Genomic DNA, 17187 nt, shown 5'->3' on the forward strand with positions numbered 1-17187 from the left:
TTTCGGAAGAGTTGTTAGGAGTTGCACCAACGCCACATAATTGCGCGTGTAATTGTGCAAATAGTTTGCCGAGCCCGATTATGTTTCAGCTGTTTCATACAGTTTGGCACACATCAATCATTGATAGGTTTGACTCTCCACGGCTCCACATGAACACCTATTGTATCAGCTGTTTTGCATTGTCAAGCGCAGCAGACCATTGATAGCTTTCCCTTTCCCTGGATCTACACGAAAGCTTCCTCAAAGCAAACGAGCTACGACAGCCCCGCTGCACTTGGTAGCACTTGTCGCCATTCTAGCCCATAGATTAAACGAGAACAGAAATCTCAGATGCAAAGCAAACGCGCTTCTTTAGGTTACCACAGAGTTTATTCTCTTTTCTTATTTAGGAGATTCGACGAAGATGAATAAGATGAACCTTGACATCAGACTACTCACCCGTTTTCTTACTAAAAATGAATGTATCGTGAAAGTAACTCGGTGCAAACTCTCTCAATGAACAAAGATGATTTGTGATCATTCTTTAAAGACGTGCTACAGCGCTCCTGATACATTCAGAAACATCAGATTGACGACGAAGCGGCAACAGTCGCAAGAGTGTTCATCACAGTTTGTGGTTTGCAGCAGTGTTCTTCAAGCCATGTGAAATCACTAGCCATTCCCACAACGTAACAATGAGGGTACTTACTGCAATTACTGGTTAATCGTTCTTTCGCATTCGTATCTGATAAAAACCATCTTTCAGATCGGTCGCACAGAAAGCAGCACTGCCAGCCAGTCCATCAGCGACCATATCCTTGCTTGGAACCAGGGTCAGAGCAGCTATGCTCGCGTCGTTTAATTTGTTGAAAGCATAAACAAGCAAGCCGCCTATGACTTTATTCACACAGAAGGTCGGCCTACAGTGCACAGACATGCTCTATAACTGGGCTACACGTACCCTTGTATGAAAGGGCGGGTCGCACAAGATGGTGCGACCGTACATAGGTGTGGATTACACAAGTTAGTATAAACACACAGTCGTGTAACTACACCGTAACAAGAGGCTACCACGTGGCAGGATTGCCAGTATTAATGCATATTACTATATTAATTAGGTATGACTATACTGAGAAAGAGGAGGGAGAGCTCCGACCTGCCGACGTTGGAACGCGGTTGAGTGACACTGTCACTGTTCGCTTAGCAACAATGACTTGCATCATTGTACCGAGGGTTCCTTTGAACTTCGGTGGTAATTTTTTTGACTTTGACAGCGTGGAACGCTGCCTACTCCTAGACTTAGATTCAAGGTATGACCTTATCATTGGTATGGCATAGCTGGGACAACATTATCCATGTATTGATTAGAGGTCGTAAACCTTGGGCGCTACGCGCACGTCTCCTGGTGGAGTCATGAATCCACCTCTGCAAGATAGCAAAAACGCTATTGGCGCGGGCATCGGACCGGGACGGTCGATGTGCTGGATGTCTGAGTATCCGATATTTTTAACACGGAAGGTGTTTGGTCAGAACCCGAGCGTGGCTCACGGGCTGAACGTAAAGTGGCACCAAACCCACTGAGCACTGCTCATGTACTGGAGAAGTCGTGTTTATGCCAAGAGTGGCATGGTCGGCCGTGATGCGCGTGGAGTGGCTCGTAATTCACGTAGCACTGCTCGCGGTACGAGTGCATGTCAATAGTGTAATGGTCGAACGAGGTCCGAGGCATCTAAGGCAAGGCTCTCTTGATGCGCGTGGAGTAATAGGTTATCCACTGGACGAATACCACAGAAATAGCAGCCCTTCGTCGGATGTTGTTAATGTCATCAAGGCTCCGATGGAGCAGAGTGTAGGTACGCTCGACGACGTCAAGAACGTTTTTCCACCGATTTCAGTAAGAAATAAAGCCTCTACCGAGAGGAGACGGCGAAGCCGTATGTTATCTGCAAGACGCAGGGCGTCTACCCTGACCCAGCGTATGTCTAACGTAGACGATAGCGCATAGCTATATACCCTTGCCAACAGTATAACGAGAGAGGAAGAAGGCAACGTCACCCTCGAAGCTATTTCCTCGGTGGATGCTATTCTTAAGCAGGACAAGATTTCATTTGAGGCATTTGGTGGTGTTTTGAAATCAGGCGATCTAGCCGAGGTGGTCATTATACGACCGAACGAGAGAATTATCCCGTCGTCGCTTCTGGATGAAGCTGTCCTGGATGACACTATGAGATTGCTGAACTCACGAAGTTGATCGTCGATCCTGAAAACTACTCGAGTCCGCACTATATTTTGTCAAAGGAATTTCAAAACGTCGTCTCCAAAGACACGCCGTCGTTCTTACCTCCGGACCGAGGTGTGCATCATGAGATTGACGTGGTTCCGAAAGCCAAATACTGCGTAGCACGCCAATGCCCCCTGCCAAAAATGCAATGTGATGTCATTAACGCCTTTTTCTGTGCGAAGCACGACGCAGGAATAGTGCGCGAGAGTAAGTTTCTCCATTCGACACCCACGTTCTTTGTACGGTAAGTGGCGTATCATTCACACTTACATTAAGCTAAACGCTGCCTCCATTTTGGCACAGACGCTGATTCCTAGGAAGGACGTCCTCCAGAACTATATGATTGGCTGTACAGAGTACAGCGCACTCGATTTGGGCGATGATTATTACCAATTGCTCATGACAGCGAGTGATATTCCGCTGGCAGCGGTGAGTACTCCGAGCGGGATGCTCTGGCAGTGGCTGGTGATGCCCCAAGGGCTGTCCAATGCACCAACAACATTTAATCTTCGTGTGACGCAATTGGTCAGGCCCCATCGGGTGTATGCACAGACATGCTTCGACGACATTTTCGTCCACAGTCGTGCGGGGCACGGGAGGATAGATGCGGAAAACCACATCGTTTATTTGAGAGCGGTGCTCGAGTGCATGCGCACGAATAAGCTGTATGCTAATGCCGATAAATGCATCTTCAGCGGGGAAATTCCCTTTTTAATGTGCTTCAATGGGAAGCGTGGCCCTCGAACTTTTCCGCTAAGGTCAAGGCTATCGTGCACTGGGCAGTTCCAAAGAACCAACAGGATTAGCGCAAGTAGCTTGGCCTCACCAACTATTTGCAAAAGTAAAGCTCAAATTATGCGGAAATGTCACGACATTTGTCTTATCTCCTTCAGAAGGATAAGCAATGGTGTGGAAACACTGAGCATCGGGGTCTTTTTGACAAGGTCAAAGATAGCCTCCTCCATGCACCATTACTGGAAGAACGAGACCTCTATCGTCCTTCCAGTGTCGTCTGTGGCACTTCAAACTTTGCCATCGGCTGAGCACTGCAACAAGCGGACGCCGAGGGGCGAGTTTGATCGATTGCGTCCAAATGTCGCCAGCTTAAGGTTGCGAAGAGGAACTACCAAGTCCACGACAAGAAAAACTTGCGATGAAGTGTGCACTTGTCAAGTTCAGGGTGCACCTACAAGCCTTTTGTGATCTACACAGATCATGCTTCATTACGCATTGCAACTCAATCGTCTCACGTCTCGAGGAGGACGGCATGGTGGCCCTCATTCTTTGTAGAATACAACTTCGAGTTGGAGTGTAAGCCAGAAAAGCAGAATTATTTGGCTGATGCTTTGTCACGCAGATCGAACTATAATCTTGCTCATGTCACGACGGTGACGTCGTCAGGGACGGCTTTATTTCGTGCCGCAAAAGCCAATAACAATATGAGTGTAGCACTGCTACAGGCTCTCGAGAGCAAGTATTTACAAACTCGGACAGAAAATTGTCGGCGCGTTTGCGCGCACGGATACACCGATATTCGTTTGATAACGGGTTGCTGTATTATACCACCGATTTAACGGAGATACCTCGAAGTGTGATTCATCACGATAAAGATTTATGCAGCGGGGCTGCCGTACCTTTGCGCTTTGAGAAAGCGTAAGTTAGGTCACTGAACTCTCGCTCTATACTCAGAACAAAACGAGTTTAGCGAATCGCAATTCGCTTTCTCCAGGAGTAATTATAGCCTTAATCTAAGGCTGATTAACTTTTCGGTTTAAATTCAAAACTGACTTTATTTTTTTTATCTGCGGCAAAGCCGCCTTATTTTAAATGCATGGATTTTCCTCAATATGTAAGTAAAATCTAATTACATGTATAACTACTGGCTATCCAGCCCCGTACAGTGTTCTTGTTCGGGTGTGGTCACATCATACCCATCTGGTGTGACACACACTTCTGTTACCAGGGTATGTGTAACCCCATTACAATATAAAACTTATCTTCTATGGGGCCAACGATATCCCACTCAGTTGTCATCTCGGTCGTGACAAGACGCAAAGCCACTATGGAAACCCAAACTGTACAAATGGACGAGTACATATGTGTGCGCTTGTGAGACGTATAAGAGGGTGAAACCCTCTCCGAATGCGGCGGCGCCGCTGGCCAGTTTACCAGTACCTCCTAGCTGGCAGTCCATGGTTTTGAGCTTTGTGTTTGGCCTGCCGAATAACACGGCAGGAAACACGGATGTGGTGGTCTTTGTGGACCGTTTGAGCACAATGGCTCATGTAGCGGCAGTGCCGGACACCATCTACGGTGTGGGTATTGCGACGCTGTTTGTGAGTCGTGTCTTTAGACATCCTGCACTCTCGGAGTCGATTGTCTCTGACAGAGAACCACGCTTCACTGGGAACTTCTGGACGACAATCTTCAGGGTGCTGGGCACCAAGTTGACTATGTCTACAGCAGACCATCCACAGACCGATGGCCAAACTGAGCGCGTGAATCGCGTCGCTGAAGACTTCTTCACAGCATCTACGCTGAGACCCCGACGCCATGCTGCCACTCGTAGGGTCTGCTCTGAACAATGCAGTGCATTCATCGACTGGCTACAGGCCGTTCTACGTGAACGGGCGTGTTAATCTTTCGTCCCGCTGATGCCGCCGTCCCATGGATCATGGCTTGGTGGGGGAGAATAGCCGAACAGCTATCTGATGTCAGCCCCCTTACCGCGCGTAAAGAAGTCGAAGACCATCTGTCTACCAGACTGAGTATCTTACGACACCTTCGCGATGCGATGGCTGAAAGACAAACATGCAGATGGAATATGCAGACGGAAGAGGAAGAAGAAATGGTGAAAATATTGAGGCTGGATACCTGGTTTTATTAAATGCTCAAACCTTCCCACACATGCCGTAATGCTGTCTTTAAGACGAAGCTCCGTCCACGGTTTATTGAACCTTTCAAGGTCGTGGCCAAGCGGGGCCTTGCGTATACGCTTAACCTTCCAAGTTGGATGAGCACCCACCCGGTGTATTATGTGAGCTTGCTTAAGCCGTACCGGGATTCGGCGTAAGTGAACGCGGAAGCGTTGGCGCCGGGGTGGTGCCCAAAGGCGCTTGGCCACCCAACCAGCAAGCACGGAGTCTAACGATCTCCGTTTCCAGCGGCACCAGGCGCTTTCCCGTCGCAAGATGTGACGTGTTCGTCTGATAAATTGCTAGGAGCCGCTCCGACAAAGCGCGATAGACCTCAACGTGGGGCAGTCGGTGCACAAAGTGCCTTAAGCTCTCGAAATATTCCGCACAGTGGTATGCGAAAACGGCAAGATGCACGGCGAAGTACCGATGACCACAAACTTTGGTCTGCAACGCTCAAGACATCGCGAGTCACCGATCGGCGATTGACCAAGTCGTCATCTTCAACTCTACTCGATGAGAATGATCGTGTCCACTACCACGTGGAACGCCTTCTGGGTTGACGTCTTCGATAGGATTTCACCCCCTATCTTGTGAAGTGGCGGGGATACTTATACTTCGAGAACTCGTGGAAGTTTGAGGTGCCACTTCGGCAAGATTGCCCGGATGTCGTGGACGATTATGATCAGAAGGATCATGATGCTTCGCGCCGTGGTGAGCCCCGCGCTTCTCAGCAGTAGCCTTGGAAGTCGAAGAACCATGAGCTGAGCTCAAGCTACGGTCGTGTGCTGCTGTGGTCGTAAACTCATCCGTGTGAGAAATTACAGAGCTCGCGGTGATAAATGATTTCATGTGTCGCAGGGCGACAATACGGAGGAAGACGGCATTGCGCCTCGAGTTTGGCAAATCCAAATTAAAAATGGCACTATACGCACACGTACACTTCCTTGTGGCTTCCCTTTAAAGTAGACAGCGAAGAACGATTCTGGTACCGCTGCACCCATTTCTCAAAGAGCTCATCATCATCTGCAGCGGTTTCGCGAGGGTCGAGCACCACAGGAATGAATGTATTGCATTGCGTGTATATGAGCGCCTTCTTTTTATGCTCGAAGTCGAGCGCGGTATCGATCCATTGGATTATTTGTGGTATCAAAAAGCGAGGTCGCAAAGCTCTCCGCTGATCAAGCATAGCTTGTGTAGTGGCCGAGGACCCGACTACATAGACACCTAACGATCGAGGGATCGCGTCTTTCTCTTTAGTAGCGGGATTTGCAGAGGGGAAGCCATATTCCACGCGAAGGTCTAAGACCGAACTTGATACGAGCGCAGAAGAGCCGCCCTTTGAGCTACCTCCAATTGTGCTCCTGAGCCTTACCGAGGCGATTGGTAATAACACCACTTCTTTCGGAAGCCGAGAGGTCGGAGAAAGGACATGATGTCCGCTAAGTTTGAGCTGGGCTCACTTCGAGCCGTTGGCGCAATTCATCCTTCTCGTCTTACCATATTGGGAAAGGGGTATCCGACTCGTATTTGACTTCCTCCAGCTCCTCGACGGGGTGCGGTGTGTTGCGCTTGATTGCCGAGGGCTTAAGATGTGCTTCCCGTGGAGCCGTGAACGTACTGTCCGGAGATGTACCCTGTGTAGAAGAAGTAAGGCTTTGCACGCGGCGCCCTCGCTATCAGCTAGGCTGGGTGTTTTGCGTGTCGTAGAAGCAGTGCTCATTGAGCGGAGAAGGTTTAAATTTGCTGTTAAAGTACGTCAAGATGTCTCAGACACGCGAGCCTCGTATGAGGCGACGGTTAAATGTGAATTGGGTATTTTCAAGTTTCAATGAGGGAGAGAGTAACGTGGTTACACGTGCCCTTGTGAGAAACGGCGGGTCGCACAAGATTGAGCGACCATACATAGATATGAATTACACACTTAGTGAAATAACACAGTGGTGTGGCTACACCATAACAAGAAGCCACCACGTGGCAAGATTTCCAGTTGTAATGCATAATACTATATAAATTAGGTTTTACTATATTATTTAGGTATTGTTGTATTACTATTGTAATTAGAAAAACTTGGGGCACTCGATATTGGCGGCTCTGCTGCTACTATAACAATTAGATACAATTTCAATTTTGAACGAAAGAGTCCCTTTACTTGGCAAAGGTTTAACATACTCCTGGAGACATCGGATTACGATCCGCTGCACTCGTACTGGTTCTTGTGAAGAACATATGGTCGGTGATCTTACCTTAGCTTTGTCTAAGGAAAGAACTACGGCAGCCCCAATCTTCCACACGACCCGCTAGGTTGGACATCGCGAACAACACTTGCTGCAAATGGTCTCGCAGCTGTCTTGCAATGGTTTCTGCACCTAACTCGACAAACCATCGTGTGAAAATCATTTAGAGTCAAAAGCATCGTTTTATACGAAAAAAAGGGATTGTAAGCTGCTTCTGAGATTCCATAATCTCATAAGGTATAAAACTGACGGCGGTGTTTTTGTCATCCGGGGAAGACGACTGCAAAAACTGAGTACTGCAGCTTGTCTGATGACTTAACGCATCTGCTCGAGGGTCATTCACTCAAATGTACATAAATGAAGAAAAATCTCATTTGCTAACAACTCAGCGTGCCGTATTGAAGGACAGTGCTGTGCTCCAACTCCATCCTGTGTCGCTCGGACAAGGCCCAGGCGTGCTTATCAGCCACTTCGTCATTCCAGAATTAAGTATCGTCGAAAGACTTTTTTTGTGCTACCAGATGTAAAACCACGCTGATCACAACGGCTCCTTAAGCACAACACACACGCTTGTGCGGCGAGAAAGCAATCCGCGTTGTGGAGAAAGAAACACTGATCCGGCATGGAGGGTAAAAGAAAAAGTTCATTGTTTGAACGAAAGCTTGCAAAGGATATGAATGGGTTGATGATTCCTAGAGCTGAATGCAAAAGGCCTCAAGGGATTCCAGAGGATTAGCTCATATGACATTGGGTTCCAATAAAATCAAGGGTGTTCTGAGATTGAGCCTCAGCTTGAACTTATACACGATCTTGGGTGTACGGAGCTTAAACCTTATAAAACTTATGCATCAACTATCGCGGAAAGTATTTATCACCAACTTCAAAAAGCAGAGATACTTCGCTTTCGCCACAGGTTCAATCTTTCAAGTAGTAACCAATATTCTGTGCCACACCAAATATTTGAGACTCCACATTTGATGTGTTGGAAACCATACTGTAATCCCCGATTGATAAATTTCCACAATGCATACTGATGGTACATAGATGAACGTTCTTGTAATTGCTAAGTGTAGCCCAATTCAGCAAACCAGCGAGAAATTTGTGGCTGAACTGGCTTGCGATGAGGCTACAACGCTACCAACCTTAAGCGTTAAGGAGTCTGCAGACGGTGAGATAATTGCCTTTTTAATTAAAAGGGTAGCCATGACCACAAACTCTACTACGCATACAGTGAGACCCAACCCCCAAAAATCAACTCTGTCTGATAGACGTGGAGCTCACGGCCAAGGACTGTTGATTGCTGAAATCAATGTCTTGGGTTTTGTGATGCATGAAAAGCTCTAACATATACAGGGGCTTTGCACTAGTACATACGTCGCGCGACTGTCGAAAATTGTAGACGGTACGCAGTGTCATCAAGGATGCCAGCTACGGATATAATGTCTGTGCATCTTAAAACGGGAGCGAGTCGAAAGATATGTTAAATATGACGATTTCGAAAGTGTGGAGCGTCGGCTCGTCATAGCATAAATATTATTAATATGTCCTGGTTGTGGCGTTGCTTACACACTATAAGCCAAAATCGACTTGAAGACGAAACCTTTGGACGTCATGCCATTGCTTGATTGTGGAGCTGCCCAGATAATGATGTTCTCACCTCTACCAGAAAGAGAACGTTTTATTGGCAACATCACATAGCTGGGATAGCTTCGGTGCAGGACATTTAACCGTTTAAGTGGATGAGAAACGATCTGGTTGAGTCTTTGGCAGTCGCAATCTCTACGAGGTTCGGTAGGTCCCACTTATCTCACGTCTTGTACCGACTGACACTACCAGTGTCAGTCGCTTCCCGAGAGTCCAGCCAAATGACCGTACCCGGAAGATCGACCCTTCAAACCTCTCAGCAACACAAAAGGAGTCAAAGGGCATAAATGTGTGATACTTCCACGACGTAATATCTGCGCGTACCACGAATCGTCACAATGAAAAGCTTTTTCTCTTTCTGCCAAGTATGGATGAGATCCATCGTGTCTAGCGCGCTCGTAGGGCTTCTACCTCTCGTACCCCAGCTGTGCCTTCAAAATTATAGTCAACAGGTAACAATATACGGAGCTGCGACCACTCAATGCCACAAAAACGGCAGACCTTTTCCCAGATGTGGTAACAGTTACCAAATTCAGGGAGGATGTGCAGCTCGTAACGACACCTCCACTCAGCCACTTCTGAGGTTGCGGTGGGTGTCACATCATATGTAAAGTACAGTTCTATGTCTCGAGGGTCGCAATAGACCTGGTTAGGCGGTGCACACAGCTGCGACATCTGTCACTTCGACGTATCTATGCTAAAGTTCTATGAAGGTATTGCACGTTAATGCTTATTCTCGCTTACAGCCTTCTAGATGGAGACTGCTCGCCCAACGCACATACGTAAGAAATTTTTTTGCTCTACTTTTACATGACAAATTAAACACGATTTAATAGTCGTTGATTTAGGATGCATCTGTTGGGCTCTTAAATGTTTAAAAATTCAACAGATCACGTGTTGTTGCGCACAGCGACGTCGTCACCGCATCCCGCACAAAGATTGGCAAGATAGTTTGCTTATTACCTTCAAGAAGGTGTAAGTCGGGTCAACGATATATGGAGCATGACCAAATTCATGACCGTCCCACTTCTCTCAACCACAGACACTAAAATCTCTGCCCTCGAGGGGCTGGACGCTAAACACCAACGACCTCGCGGGGAGACCATTTGTGTTCTTATTGACGAATGATTGAGATTAGCTGACATCGTACCACTTGCGTCCCTTAGGCCGCCAAGCGTACCAAAACTCTGGGCGTATAAGCGCGTCTTGTTTTCCCGAGGACAAACATCCTCACAGAGAATATCAGCTCTTCACGACTCGATCGTCAGGTTGATTATAAGTTTTATCAAGTGCGCCTTGCACATAGAGTACTCTGATTCAAAGATCCAGTGTTTATTAACGCACAATATGCCCTCGTCCGCCCACAGGCTCTTCCGTTTCAAAAATTACCTATAATGGGATTAATCATACTCAACTACTAAAAAATATTTATTTTAGCATATTCACTATGTGTGAGGCTAACATCCACATACCTACTCGTATAAGGATGTATGTTATTTACACTTTTGTTCAATTGTACAAAACTTTGAGACACCAAAGTATTGGACTTATGTCCGTCGGCCACGTGAGCTGTTAGCCCATTCAATATTGAATATAGTTTCGTAGTCAGATATATCAAATCAAAATAAAGGAGCCTATGAAAAAAAAGTACGAGCTTTCTCTGTGCAAGATATACGGCAACTCCGTTAAACACAGCGGCGTGCAAAGAAATTGATTAGTCGAAAAAAAAATTAGTCGCACTTACTACTTGATACGGTAACGCAAGTAAGGCAGCTCTACGTCCTCTCCATCTGCATCCATGGCACACACCTCCAGAATAAGGTACTTTAACTTGGAATCAATAGGCTTTTTGGTCACTGTGCGAATCAGATCGGAAATCTTCATCTCCATCCGCTCCTTGGACCGCGATTTAGCAGAATACATCGCATAAAGAATCGTTACTCCGTACGAAAGCATAGACACCTCAGCATCATATTCTTTCTCGAAAAACGCGAGAAATTCCTTCAACGTCATATCACCCCGGTCCACCTCGAGGCGGTCCCACGCCGACCACTTGAGTTCCTTGCCTTTTATCATTGTCTTTGTATATTTTGGCTCGATCGGTTCCGCAAACGTAAATAGTGGCAGCGCAAGATTTACAAATCCATTTTTGTAGTGGTCTAATGGCTTGTTCTGAAACACCTTTAGAAACTCGAAGCATACAAGTCCAGTCACAAGTGCTGTTGTTGTAGCAATGGCCGGTATGATGTTTCCAGCTATGAAACGCGATTTGTGCATATCCTCCTCTGGAATCGTGTACGATCGCGCACGTAGATTAGAAACAGAAAGGATTACCTCCATGTGAGAATCATCGTCCTTATCAAACTCGATAGGCTGCATGCGGTAGCCAGCGAGCGAATCCGGTTTCGGCAAATTCTTCAACATATAGTCGCATTGGCTATCCATGTTATCATGTTGTGAAGCGCTTCCTTCTCTAAGCTCTGCATCGGAAGCAGCAATTTTCACACCTTTTCTAGGAATAAATTCCGGGAGGAATATACCGTCTAGGGTTCGTACAAATGCATCTCTGTCAGTGTGTCCTTTCAAGCCATAAATCTTTGCACGACTGTTTGCTACAGAAATGATAAAGTTCATGTGCAGCGGATCTTTCGCATCAAACTGAATAGGTGTCGGTGGCCGTTTCGGTCCAGACCAGAACGGAGTACCCGATGTCGTAAGCTAAAACGCAAATTACAAAGATATTAATATATGATCAGGAGCAAATTCCGAGAACGTACCTGGTTCAAGGGAAAATTATAAAGAAGTTGCTTTATCTGGTTGCTAAAAAGTTCTTCAAACTTCGAGCGAGCCCAAAATATGCAGTCGTCGAAAGACATCGGAAGATCATCCACAAGCGAGCTTTTGAGCCGCTCTAAGATTTCCAGCTTCGTATTTTGTTGCTCATTAAGCTCGTTTATAAACGTTGGTCCTTTTAAGTAGCGATTTACATCCAACGGAGCTTGAAAAAATTCTCCTTCGAACCAATCGCGTGCCCACTGGAGAGTATGCTCAATTGCATGAGGAAAATTCTTGAGTGTGCAAATGGGAATACTTTTCTCAGGAGGGTCTCGAGAAGCACCATAGTTTTCAGTTGTGTGCGGAACGACTATCTGAGTGTTGCCCTTTGTTCCTAGCGTGCCCGACTCAAACATTGGAAGTCCGTAGAATAAACAGCGCTGGTCCATATACAAACGAGCGTCGACATTATCAAGTGCAGTGCAGACACCAGAAAGCGACTCAAAGAAATCGTCGGTAAACTGGCATTCGGATTCTGCGCCAACCCGAGACACGTAAGCTTGCACATTAATATCTGGGTTCATTTGTTTGATAGCTCGAGCTACAACTAAGGACTTGGCTTGCTGTACATCCTTTGAGCGAAACAAAAATTGACGATTTAAATTTGATTTCTCGATCGTATCCATGTCAGTAATATGAATGATACCATCTTTGTCGGAGGCCACACCCATCATAGCCCAATTCTTTAGCATTTCGCAGCCAATCGCACCAGCGCCAACAAGAAATATGTTCAGACTTTTTATCTTTTCCTGTACCTTCCGGCCAAACACGCTAATTTGTCCGTCATATCGAGAGCCAATCGGCAAGAACTCATCCGAATTTCCAGTGTGTACAGCCTCTGGAAGACACTCAACTGCGTCAAAATAGAAAAATTGCTGAATTGGTGTGAATTTGCCGCTGCACGCTTTCAGAATTTCTTGACCAACAATACCCCCGAGGAATGCCGCCATGGGAGCTATGACGCCAGTAGCGCCAGCTGCAAGCGCTTGAACAATTTTTTTCGAGTCGGGAGTGCCAAGATCCTTGACGCTAAATTGATTTTTCAAAGCGTACTGCTTGTTGATCTCGATAGCAAGAGCATACACCTCCTCTGCATCATCCATACATCCTGGCTTTGGGTAGCTACCTAGATGATTTTCCCGAAAAGCGTTCAAGGCCTGAAATGCTATGTGAAGCAGCTCAGAGCGGCCAAGTTTGGAAAAGTCACTAATTAAAAACTCTCCCGGTGCCGCAATTGCATGTTCAAGATCATTAAAACTGGTCACAAGAGGCTGCTTTACTTGAGTAATATAACCCCCAGACGACGGCTGTCCCTCCTCTATAAGCTTTTTCTCCGCATCATCAACGACATCAACTAAAAATGTGAACGGACCTGTAACTGTTACTTTCCTCGGTTTGCTGTCATTCAAGAACGAAAAGCCCGGAACGTCGCGAAAAGAAATTAAATCCCCCGTGTCGAGGTTGTGACGAGTTTCGTCACTCACAGTCACAAGAAGAGGCACGGAGTTAGAAATGGATGAAATTAAGCAGCTTATAGGCTCAACACCGTCGCGGTCTGACACAGTAAATTTGTCCCCAAAATCGCAAAACACTGAGCCAAAGACGCCGCGGGCCTCAGTTGCGATGAAAGCAATCGACTTGGAGTGACAAATAGCATCGATTTGTTTTGCATCTTTAAGTGGCTGATTCACGAGAACGATCGCCTAGTTGAGCACAATGGAAAGAAAAACAGTAAATCTACGTTCGCAAAACATTCCTATCACACGCACCCGAAATCCATGTATAAATTTTTCCGTGATCTCACCACTATGGCAACGGACAGGCACGTAAGGGTTGAGCTCCGCAAGCTTTTTCACAGAAACCGCCGCTCGCGGAATTCCGATATCAGCCTCTGTCAGGTAAAATTGTGAAGCTAGATCGAGCATGCTAGCTGGTGTGTCGTCGTGCACCGTGACACTTTTAACTCCAGCCAAAATGACATTTTTGGCAATTTCCACGCCAAGACCATCAAGTCCAACAATGAGCACGTCGGAAGATCCCATGCGCAGCTGAGCTTCGCGACCCATTACATATAGCTGGCGGCTGTAAAGCCCTTCGTCGATCGGCATAGCACCGGACTCATCAATGTCCTTGGCTTGATCTGTGACATGCACAAGTTTCTGCACGTCGTCAGCGGTCTCGCTGACATCTCCTGCCGTCACTAAGTGCGAGCTCATGGTGCAAGTCTGTGCATTGAACAAAAAGAGGTTACATTGCATGAAATCAGACAGCGCTCTTGAGAAATTGAGCCCGTCGTAAAAATATACAAACCCTAACCTTATTATGTGGTGATGGCCTCCTGATAGTTGCTTACGTCTGTAGCTTTGTTTGGTGTAGCTTGTAGGCCGTCAGAAATTTCACTTTTGATAGGGCAGCTGAATCTTTTCGCATCGATGGAGCACCGTACTTAATAAAATTAAGTGCGTTTTTAAGACAACAAATGGCTGCATCTGTTACATTAGGAGGCATCAAATTATGGGAAAGAAGAGCGGAGGCATGTTAACTGACGTGAGTGTGCTCTCCGCAGTTTGGATCCTGATATACGTGACTATATTTTGCAGGAAGACGGTGTATGCGCCTTGAAAACGATAATGAATACGGGGCATGTGTAGCGTCGTTGAATGCGTGCGTGACAGATAATGGTGAACTCTGTGATAGCTACTCGAAAAATGTGGACGACGAGCACAAAATTGATAAAACGATAGCGAGCCTGACCGAAAAACGGTAGTTTACCTATAAATGAGAGTGATTGATGGCCAACGCTTCGGAATGCTGACTTCCTTAGAACGAGGACTCGAGTAGCTGCCCTGGAGAAATTAACTACACACTTACTGAATTGCTTGGCTCCTGAAGATGTCAGTGACAGGTACGCATTTAAATTACAGTAAAGGATTCACACACAGATTGCTAACGTGATTGGCTGCAGCTTCATTAATAATGTGCTAGAATGCCTTCGTAAGCCTTCAGAAGAAGAAGCTGTACTAGGATCCCGTATATTAGCTATCATGGCTATTATATTTGGAAGCAACGAGGAGCGCTTCTTTCACCGGTCAAAGCACGTGTTAAGGCCACTAATTAGGAACGCTCGAAATGCGAAAGTGAAATCTTCGGTGTGTCCTCACTGCTGCCTAATATTGATAAAATGCTGTTGCTAAATCGTATAAAACATTGCTTAGACCATCCATGCGCTAGGACTAATCGGCTTTTTGTGCATCGTTGAAAACGAAAACACTGAGGACCTGATGAAGCTGTTTGAAACGTTTTTTAATCTGAGCGTACATAGCAGCATTTGCAAAGCCGCTCTTGAGTCTTGGGGCCTGATTGCATCCTCGTTGACAGATGAGATGCTCGCGAGCGAATCATTTTTGGAAAGGTAAATGTGAGGCTCAGCCTTTTATTAGCCTTTACGCTTACCCTTAAGGTTGTGTGTGACATTTATTAGAATTGTGCCACAGATTTTAGCTTTGCTTGATCACAAAGATGTTGATGTGCGCTCGTCTGCAGGTGAAAATCTCGCGCTGCTGCACGAAAGCGCGGAGAATTGCAGTGTTTCGTTGCCATGTGGTGAAGACATTGTGGTTCAGATTCTTGAAATGTCAAAGGACGGTAACAAAAGAAGTAGCAAAAAAGATCGCAAAACTCAGCACATTGTATTTCGCGATATTCACTCGACGCTTGCTGTGAGTCTGATTCGAGCATGCATAAAAAAGCAAGTATTGGTAGGCTTCTGACTATCTGCAAACGCTGTTTTCAATAGAACAGTGAGACTCCACACGTCTCTTTTTTGGTGAGAGGCAAGATGCTGGATATAAGATCGTGGAAATCTGTCAAACAGTTTGAAGCGGTGAAGGGATGCCTACAAACAGGTCTTCAAGATCACATCACGTACAATAATGCGTTGCGCGCGATGCTAGGTTTGCCGGAAACTTTTGAAGACCACAAAATCGACAGGGTAATTGACACTGCAGCTTTTGGTACATCTGGCCCTAACGATAGAGTATGAGACGTTATGTAGCGCGATCTTTTCAACAAAAACTCTGCTATGAAAAAGCAACGCAACAATGAACTGAAGGGGGACCGTAAACGTAAGCAACATATGCAGGATACATTCTATGATATTTATTAATCTATCATAGCCTTTGGGCTGACGCAACATTTATGAAAGGACATGGATTTGCTAGCTTACTTTAATTCCTAATATCTCCTTGCAAAGTTCATAAAAGCTTGGATTTATGGAAGTTATGTCTTGAATGGTGTTAAGTTTATTTCCCGCGATGCAGGTATCAATCAGTATATACCGACCTACATAAGCGTTCTGAACAACCTGACTGATTAAGGTTGGGTCAAATAACTAGCCCGCAAACGAGAATGCATCAGTCCTTCTTAATTGTGGCACGACTCGATCCCCGGGCTGGAGATCGCGGGCTGTGACTGCGCGAACGACTACGGCGGGTTTTTTTCACTGGCGACGGTGATTGACTATGGCTACCTCTATGACGGGAGGATGCGCTCTTCAAAGCATTGTGCGATCCACTGCGTGAGCGGGAGCGTCCACGCGCATTTTGACCGCGACTTCCACTGCGACTTCTACTCCTGCTTCGACTGTGGCTGCGACTTTTGTCGCGTCTTCCACGGTTGAACATTCTCTCTAGTTCGCGCTGCATTGATCGTGGAACCGTCTTGATGTGCATAAAGTTGCAGTAACCGCCACGGTTGCAAGTTCCCTCATCAAACTGACGGCAACGAGCCTCCCTAAAATCAGTCACGGGGGAAAATTCGCAAACAAGCGGCCGCCCTGCATAGAAGCGGCCGTATAGAGCTTTTTGAGCTGCCGCAGCGTGTTCTTCGTCCTCGTATTTAGCGTATACATTGCCCACGAGGTGGTCACCCAGGTTGTCACAAATGTTAAGCTCCTCCAGCTTACCAAACTTGCACAGTTCCTCAAAAATCTCCTCGTAAAAATCTTCAAACTCTTCGTCTACTTGGCGCTGATCGAGTGTAGTGGGGTCTCCGTTTTGCGCGATCACTTGCGCAATCGGGTTCTGATACATGTGACTTACCAGGATTGTCTGGCTGAATACAGGCTTATTGTGCAGTCTAGAGCATCTGTCACCATGTCGACAAGCGCCTATTTTGAAATAAAACGGGCAATTCACGCGATCTTCTTCCGTGCCATGAATCCTTGCCAAATGTTCAGCACCTCCGCCACTCTGCTCCCCACGGCGACCTCCCATGCGTTCACGGCTAAAGCCTCCGC

General features: G+C 46.5%; 3 protein-coding genes across 3 annotated transcripts; 1 reads left to right on the forward strand and 2 right to left on the reverse strand.

Moving 5' to 3' along the window:
- Positions 1-10799: 10799 nt before the first annotated feature.
- PHALS_11645 (ubiquitin activating e1) lies at positions 10800-14107 on the reverse strand (the record flags this gene model as incomplete). Its single annotated transcript, XM_024727041.1, has 3 exons — positions 10800-11774; positions 11834-13594; positions 13661-14107. The coding sequence occupies 3 exons, from the start codon at positions 14105-14107 to the stop codon at positions 10800-10802; spliced, it is 3183 nt and encodes a 1060-aa protein (XP_024577657.1).
- A 263-nt stretch (positions 14108-14370) lies between these two features.
- PHALS_11646 (Interferon-related protein PC4 like) lies at positions 14371-16092 on the forward strand (the record flags this gene model as incomplete). Its single annotated transcript, XM_024727042.1, has 10 exons — positions 14371-14424; positions 14492-14532; positions 14589-14654; positions 14716-14796; positions 14857-15040; positions 15107-15303; positions 15373-15610; positions 15688-15882; positions 15946-16015; positions 16067-16092. The coding sequence occupies 10 exons, from the start codon at positions 14371-14373 to the stop codon at positions 16090-16092; spliced, it is 1152 nt and encodes a 383-aa protein (XP_024577658.1).
- A 566-nt stretch (positions 16093-16658) lies between these two features.
- On the reverse strand, positions 16659-17164 carry PHALS_11647 (splicing factor u2af 35 kda subunit; the record flags this gene model as incomplete). Its single annotated transcript, XM_024727043.1, has 2 exons — positions 16659-16682; positions 16715-17164. 2 exons carry the CDS (start codon positions 17162-17164, stop codon positions 16659-16661), a joined length of 474 nt encoding a protein of 157 aa, XP_024577659.1.
- Between the last annotated feature and the right edge of the window lie 23 nt (positions 17165-17187).

This window comes from Plasmopara halstedii, assembly GCF_900000015.1.
Source record: "Plasmopara halstedii genome assembly, contig: Scaffold_555, whole genome shotgun sequence".
NCBI classification, from domain to species: domain Eukaryota; phylum Oomycota; class Peronosporomycetes; order Peronosporales; family Peronosporaceae; genus Plasmopara; species Plasmopara halstedii.